We start from the raw sequence: 8,178 nt of genomic DNA on the forward strand, positions 1-8,178 counted from the left end.
CTCTTGACTGCTACTTCCGTGAGTGTTGATAGTTGATCCAAGAAGAATGAAGTCCTTGACAACTTCAATCTTTTCTCCATTGATAAATGTCAAGAAAACAAAAAATCCTTCAGTGCTTAAACCACCTTTATTTAAATATCCTCCTCTCTAGAGGCAAATGTTTTTCCTTTGAAGGTGGAGTAACTCTGTGTACACAGATTTGTTTGGAACCACTGGTCTGGTGAATAAAAGAGTTTTACATTGGGTAAAACTGACCATTGGAGGTTGACTGTAAAATCTCCCCAGAGACGCTTCTCATGGCTTATGAACAGGGTGTGACAGCAGTTACTTTATGGGTGACCAGAAATGCCAGGCACAATGGTGTCTACATGAAATCACTGGAGGTCTCTCAAGATGGCTGCTCTGGTGGGGAAATGGCCATTTTGTGGGTTGAAAACGATATTACGTTTCATTGTTTGACAGTTATTTTCGTGTTGATCCCCAGATGTGTGAGGGCTGTGTTCCCATACTGGTGGTTCCCCCTTCTTCTCTCCTGCCTCCCCCAGCCTGGCCCACTCTGGAACTTACACAGAGCACAGTGGAATAGAAGAGCAGAGCTAGCGGAGCCAGGAGGTCGTAGGTGCCCTTCTCTTGGACCTGTGGAGAGGACAGGTGAGGAAAGGTGAGGCTCACTCACACGTCAGTGCTGTCTTGTCTGTCCTATTCCTTCGTGGTTTTCAATTTTAAAGTAAAAAGGAATGTCACCGCAAGACAAAACATTTGGAAAACAGGAAATAGAAAACATCAGTCACTCACAATATACACCACCCCATTCAAACTCAATTACAGCTAATGTCTTCAATGTACTTTTACTTGTACCGTTCTTCCCTTTGAATGTCACCTATAAATTCATAACAGTATGCATATATTTATTCTTGCTATCTTTTACATCTAATATTGTAAGTGAATTTCTGTTTTGCTATGTGGTATCTCAGACCATCTCTTCACCCCACCTCCCATATGTATTTATCTGTTATTTGTGTTATAAATATGTTTTCCAGTTTTCTGTCTTTTTATTTTGTGGCATTTTTTTCACGTACAGAAAGTGTGTAAGCTTTTCCTTTTCATATAAGGATCATCTGTCTATTCATCCCTATTTTCGTCTTTTCTTTGAAACTTAATTTTCTTAAATTTAAATCTTTAATCTATCTAGAATTTTGTCTTGTATGTGGTATAAGCTAGGATTCTCACTCTGCACTTTTACCAAATGTTTAGTTGATTTCCCCTAAATAATCTAAAAGTGTTTACTGATGAAATTTTATTATATATTAGATTTTTGTTTATATTCTTGCTTATTGTTGTTAAGTGCTGTTGAGTTGATTCCGACCCATAGTGACCCTGTATAGGGTCTCCGAGCAGCTGGTGAGCTTGAACCACTGAACTTGCAGTTCAAACGGCTTTGCAGTCTGGCGCATTAGCCCACAGCACCACACATCCTTGATCCTACTTATTATTTATTAGCATACTATTCCTTATGGTTGTTGCTATTGGTGTTAAGTGCTGTCAAGTCGGTTCTGACTCACAGTAACTCTGTATAGCGTTTTTAAGAAGCAGCAGGTAGGTTTGAACCAGCAACCTTATGATTAGCAGTCTAGTGCTTATCTGACAGCACCACACCAGGCCTTTATTTCTTATTGTTGAAAGCCACTGAGTCACAGCGACTGTGTATAGAGGTTCCAAGGAGCAGCTGGTGGGTGGGTTTGAACCGCCGACCTTGTAGTTCAAACTGACCTTGTGGTCCAGTTTATTATTTCAATTTTAGCATTTGAGATGATTTATTCTTTTTTTTTTGCTGTTTTATATGTTGTTGCAATAAACATTTTCCGTATGCCATCTCTTTTCTATAGTTTGGATTATGATTATTCAGGAAGTACAATCAATGGATCAAAGATTAAAAATATCTATACAACATCTGAAACATTACCAGTGACTTTCCAAACATTTTTCCATTTATAATATCTTAAAAGCACGAGAGTACCAGTGTCACCACACCCTTTGTTGGATTACTTATTACAATTTTTGCAGATTTGCTAGGCAAATTATATATTTTTACAGTCTTAATTTGCATTTATTTTGAGGCTAAACATTTTTTATATATGTTTATAAGTTCAATGCATTCTTTTGTAAATGACCTCTTCATTAGGAAAGCATTTAACTGGAACTCACTACACTACACATGCCCTTGCACCCATGTCTTAGAATCTTTGATCAAAATGTTACAGGTCTCAACATCCATTCTGACACTCGTGGGGGCTAAAAACCACAGAGAAAGCCCTCACCCTCTCCTCTGCGTCTGGTAACCTCTGGACTTCAAATTTAGAATGTTCCTTCTCTTTACTCTGAATAGAAGACAAGTCCTCCATACCTGCTACTCAGTCCACTCTATACAACCCTCCCCTTTAAGACCCAACTATTGGTCTCTTCCCTTTGAGAGCAAAGATGAGGAAAGAATTTCACAGACTCAAAGGACCAAGTGAACTGAGTAGTCCACAGGACTAATGGACAACACGAGCCACAGCCTCCACTGTGCCGAGATCGGGAGATCTTGATGGTACCTGGATACCACTGCTGCCAGTCTGACTAGAATCACCATAAAAAGTCCTGGGCAGAGAGGGAGAAAATGTAGAACAAAATTCAAAATCATAAAAAAGATCAGACTTACTGGTCTGATGGGAGACTGGTGGGACCCCTGAGTTATGGCCCTTAGACATCCTGGAACTGAACTCACTTCTGGAATGACCTTTCAGCCAAACACAACAGCCAAGCCTTAGTAGTACAGACAGAAAGAGGACACCCCGGGAGCAAGTGGGAAGCATGTTGTTACACTGAGATGATTGCAATGTCGCGAAACAAATGTGTATACATTGTTGAACGGGAAACTTTCACTTAAACCACAGCACAATGTTCAAAAACAAAAAGGCCCTCCCCTAGAGCTCCGTGGAGTCCTGGTGTGGCACTGAACGTAGAATAAGCACTGGACCGCAAGGTTGGTGGTTCACACCCAGCAGCCACCTTTGGAAACCCTAGGCAGGGTCGCTATGAGTCAGATCCAACTCGTTGGCACTTCACAGTAACAGCATGAGTCTTTATAGTCGGATTGATAAGTTAAGTACTCCAGAAACTGTCCTGCTCTGTGTTGATCTGCTTGTGACCAAGGTATAATAAGCCCAAATCAAAGTTGCCCGTTACCATAAAGCCAATTGTAAAACATGGCAAACCCCAGTGTTACAGAGTAGAACTTGCTAGAATCTTTGAAGGAGCAGATTGTCAGGTCCTTCTTCCATGGCACTACTGAGTGTGTTCAAACCACCCACCTGCAGGTTAGTTGTTCCAGAACACACTATTTCCATTACCCAGTTAAAAGGTGATGCCGGCTTTATCACCTTGGGAGGTCTTTGATAAACAAAGATTTTCTTACTAGAGAGATAAAGCCACCTCTTTTCCCATTTGGGTGGTATACTGAAAAAAGAACACTTTTTGGTAAGCTTTAAAGGGAATTCTGTGTGAAAGCCACAATCCTCCTTTGGGATTCACAGCTGTTCTAGAACCCTTGCTCAGCTCAGCGTTAAATGCACTCCTTTTTACCAGTCACAAAAGTACTACTTCATGAACGGATAAAGAAGGTCTCAGTTCACTTTTAACCTTCCCTAGCACTTTTTCCTTCCTTTGTTGTTGTTAAGTACCGATGAGTCAGTTCTGACTCATATTGACTCTGTATAGGGTTTCCGAGGAGTGGCTGGTGAGTTTGAACCACTGACTCTGCGGTTCAAGCTGATCTTGAGGTCAAATGCTTATCCTACAGTGCCACCCCAGAGCTCCTTCTTTCCTTTGGAGGGAAGGAATTCCATCAAGCCTCCTCCATTCTTTCTAATCAGGACCTCGGTTGACAAGCAATCTCTGCCTGAAACAGCAGCTTACACACAGGACCCTTGTCTACAGGACCACACCTCTTCTTCCAGTTACCAGGTGCCACTGAGTTGGCCTTGGCTCACGGTGTCAGAATAGAATTGTGTTTCCTAAGGGTTTTCAATGGCCTTTTTTTCTGGGGTGCCTTTGGATGGACTTGAACCTCCAACCTTTTGGTTAGCAGCCACACACATTAAACATTTGTACCACCCATAGGCTCACTCCTTCTTAGAAAGCTTCAGTCTACAAGCGCTGTGAACACAGAAAGCTCACGGCTTCCCATTGGGGCTGGCAAGCCCTCCTGGTGGCCTGGGCACTGCAGGCCTGTCATTCCTTAGGGCCTACACTTCCTAGCTCTGCCTTTCAATCCCTGCCTGCTCTCACCTCTCGGGTTTTCTTCAGAATCTGCTCAAGGAGGATAAGAAAGTGGCCCGGGTCTCTGCTGACCAGCTCCTGTAGGCTCCAGCAGTTCAGACACAGCCCCGCTAGAAGGAAGAGAAAAGTGAGTGGTCAGTGAGGGGGTTCTCTCTTGGAAACCCTCAGGAAGGGGTGGGGAGTGAAGAAAGAGGGAACTTCCCTGAGACTGTGCAGAAATATTCCTTTCTAAATAAAGTTTAAGTGAGACTTGGGGCAACCTTCAACCTTACTACATCCCACCAAGACATAACAAGAAGTTTCTTGCATATATAGAGGGCTCAGAAGATAGAGATTGGACATTCTGGTTGGGATCTCTTTAAAGGACAATGAGCCAGGCTTGATTCAGCTCCCGATACCTCCAGTTTTCCCCCAACCTCGCCTGCCCTGGTTTCCTATGGTGGGTGCAGGAAAGGAAGGCAGAGGCTGAGCGAGCTGGAGGAATAAAGAAGGAAGCCCTGGGAGCTTTGGTCCAAGGCACAAGGTCTGGGACAGCCCTGGGACTTCCCTCAACTGCCTGGCAGTGAAGCTCAGGAAGGGCAAGCTACATGCGTTTATGTTTTTAAAGCCAGATGAGCACTTTGTCACTTTGCAGCTTCCTGCAGGCTGCCTCCTTTTGGCAATCTCTGTTTCCCTGCAGTCAGCAAGGGGAAACCCCTAAACATTAAAGGGATGGTTACAGAGGACTGTGTGTGTGTGTGTGTGTGTGTGTGTGTGTGTGTTCATGGGCGTGCGCGTGCGCGTGCACGTGTGGGAGTAGTGGGGATGGAAGTGAGATGACCTTGAATTTCATGAAGCTGAAGCTCCAGGTCCCTCAGGTGCATGGGCTCCTTCCAAAGTCCTGGAGGTCTAACTAGTGATAGGTTTTTGTAAAATCTGCCAATATTTTAAAGTTGTTTTTGTTTTTATTCCTTTACTTCATAATGGTGCTCAAATCCTATCCGCTTAAAAACCAGCTTCCATGGAATCATTGTCAATTCCTAGCAACCCCATGTGTAGCAGAGAACAACTGTGTCCCACAGGGTTGACAGTGGCTGAGTTTGCAGAAGCAGATCACCAGGTCTTTCTTCCTAGTCTTCTTAGTCTGGAAGCTCCACTGAAAACTGGGATCATCGCTTCCACTAACAGATGGGGGGTGGGTAGCTGTATGTGAGATGAATTAGCCAGGAGGGCGAGGATTTTACCACGGAACCACCATTGCTCCCTTCTATAAACTTAACCCTGAGTCAAAAATACCACTGCGATTGAGTCAATTTGACTCATAGTGACCTGAGAAAACAACTGCTCTATAAGAGTTTCTGAGAGAGCGAGCGAGACAAAAAGAATTTCTTAGACTGTAAATCTTTACACGATTAAGGCAGTCTCATCTTTCTTCCAGAAGTGATTGGTGCATTTGTACCAACAACCCTGAGCCCCATCAAAACCTGGGTAAGAGAGGCAGGTAGGAGCAGAAGTCCACAGTGACCATCCTGCCTATATCATAGGGTTGTTAGGGCGGCAAGGGAAATGGAGAATGTGAAAAATCTTTGCAAGCACAAGGAATTCTCACAACTATCCCAACCTGCAGATCTCCCTGTTTCTCAGTTCTGGGGAACAAGGAGACCTCTGACTCCCTGGGGCTCTGCTGAGAGTCTCTCCCTTGTTTTACAGGAAAAGAAAACTGGGGCTCTAGAGGAACTAGAAAGTAAACAAACAGGAGGATCATGGGGAAACTGCCTGTGAATTACCAGCTGTTTACGAATCAGTAGTTGAGGTGTCTGTAAGCAGATTCTGTATCTTCTCTAAGGAGCCACGTGGGGGTTTCCAAAAAGCCCATGGAAAAAGTCCATTATCTTTTCATTCTATTTTTCCACAAACTTTTGGAAGCCTCCTTCTATAAAGGCTTCCAGCATATGCTGAGGAAGCAAGATAGAGCCCGGAGGAGGATGAAGAAGCTAGCCTGGAAAAAGGGAGACACTATCATACCAAGCTGCTGAGCAGGGCACCTGCCCAGGTGAGGTTCAGGAGCTTAGGTAAGAATCTGCTGACTGCTGCACCTGGTCCAATGCACACGGGGGGAGGAGGGGCCTGAGGCTCTCTGGGGTCCTCAGATCACCTCTCAGTTCCCTTGGACCTACCTGACCAGGAGGAGGAGTGGCGGCTGAGGCTGAGCCCGTGCAAACAGCGCTCCAGGGCATGCTGGATACGGTCCTCTGTGCACGTGGTGGCGCCTGGCTGCATCCTGAGTCATCGCCTACAAAGGAGACAAACATCAGTCAGCCAAAAGCACCAAGCTGGGTGCACGCGGTCCAGGAGAGCAGATGGCAGAGACAGCAGGCACCCAGCCCAGTGTGATCTATTTTACTACAGTATGGGTGCTGTGGGTGCAGCCGCAGGAAGCACCACATCTGAGCTACAGGAAGAGCGCAAAATCAGGGATGAAAGTGGAGAAGTAGACAGGGGACTGCTTGCTTCCCAGGGGAGTGCCAGAGAATCACCAGACCCCAGTGGGCTGGGCAGAAGGGCCCCCAGGGAAGAATCAGAATTGCTCTGGGATTTTTATTTTTTTTAAATGTTTCCGACCTACATCCCATAAGCCCACATGGATGTGGCCTAGAGCTCTGCTCTTCCTGGGAGACCCTCAGGGATTTCCTCAGTGACCCGGGAAGTCCAAGACTGGGGTGCAGATGCAGGTTGTCTTCCCGTGCCCCATCCCACCTGCTACACCCTCTGTTCCTTTTTTACCCCAACCTCCACATTTCCCTTTCCCTGACCCCTTGTCTGAGGCTTGGTAACATTACCAGATATCCAAAGACCACACCTGGCCCCCAATTCCTTGCTCTACCGAGGGAAAACCAGGTGTTTATCTTGGCGTGACTGAAGAAGGGATGTAGCGCCATACAGAGAACTGTGCTAAATGCTGAGTTTGGAGCGCCTCTAGCAAGGCCAGCCCCATGTCTTAGTCATGGGTGACGGCTCCTTAAGTCCTTCCCCAAGTCGTGGCAGAAAGTTTAACCCTGTGATGAAGCCTGGCTTCTGGCATCCAATAGATTTAGATTCAAATCTTGACTGTGATACTTTGCTTTGCTCAGGTGACGGGGTAAATTCTTTAACTCTCCCAAACTTCAGTCCGCATATCAGCCTAAATGGGTAGAACAATGGCATTAACCACATAGAGTGTGGAGAAGATGAAATGCCACAGTGGATGCACTAACTAAGCTTTCAGTACATGCTAGCTACCATACTGCAGTCTTTGCCACAAACGCTACATACACCCCTTCCACACAGACTCCTTCTCTGGTGAGGCAGCTCAGGTCACAGGTCAAGGGAGGAATCCAAGGAAGTAGCAGTGCTACTCTGTGGATCTGGGGGTGAAGCAGGAAACTAGAAGTAGAGCTCAGGTCTGAGCCATGCAAACAACATGCAAAGATATAAAAATCCTAACCCGAACCAGCTGCATAGCCGAAGATCCTTACGTAAGCAAATCTTACCACTTCCCCAGTCTGGAAGGAACTACATCAAAGGGAAAAGAAACCCTTTGTGATCTATCCAGCATCACCCTATCGCTGGAATCCTGGCACTGGAGTCCTGGTATGGCGCTGTGCGTTAATGCGCTGAATTACAAAGTTGGTTTGTACTGCAAGATCAGCAGTTCAAGCTCACCAGCCACTCCTTGAAAACCCCATACAGGGTTGCTATGGGACAGAACCAACTCGATGGCACTTAAAAACATAAACAACAACACCCTACCACCAATGGCTCATGCATACCAAGGTAGGCAGGTGGATGGACGCATGCACTCATTCTTAGGACTACCACAGCGAACAAAGCACACGTGCT

At 45.5% G+C, this 8,178-nt stretch overlaps 1 protein-coding gene across 3 annotated transcripts in view; it reads right to left on the reverse strand.

The window, feature by feature from the left end:
* Nucleotides 1-8,178, reverse strand: part of PIK3R5 (phosphoinositide-3-kinase, regulatory subunit 5) — a 73,676-nt gene that overhangs the window by 22,302 nt on the left and 43,196 nt on the right. For 2 of the 3 annotated variants that reach the window (XM_006863418.1, XM_006863419.1), the window contains exons 2-4: nt 6,477-6,592; nt 4,330-4,430; nt 568-636 (exon numbers count right to left, since the gene is read on the reverse strand). In XM_006863418.1, coding sequence (XP_006863480.1) covers nt 568-636; nt 4,330-4,430; nt 6,477-6,579 — 273 coding nt within the window. In that variant the 5' untranslated portion in view covers nt 6,580-6,592. The remainder of the gene's footprint in view (nt 1-567; nt 637-4,329; nt 4,431-6,476; nt 6,593-8,178) is intronic. The other variant, XM_006863417.1, reaches the window with a different exon arrangement.

Source organism: Chrysochloris asiatica, unplaced genomic scaffold (genome assembly GCF_000296735.1).
Source record: "Chrysochloris asiatica unplaced genomic scaffold, ChrAsi1.0 scaffold00054, whole genome shotgun sequence".
NCBI lineage: Eukaryota > Metazoa > Chordata > Mammalia > Afrosoricida > Chrysochloridae > Chrysochloris > Chrysochloris asiatica.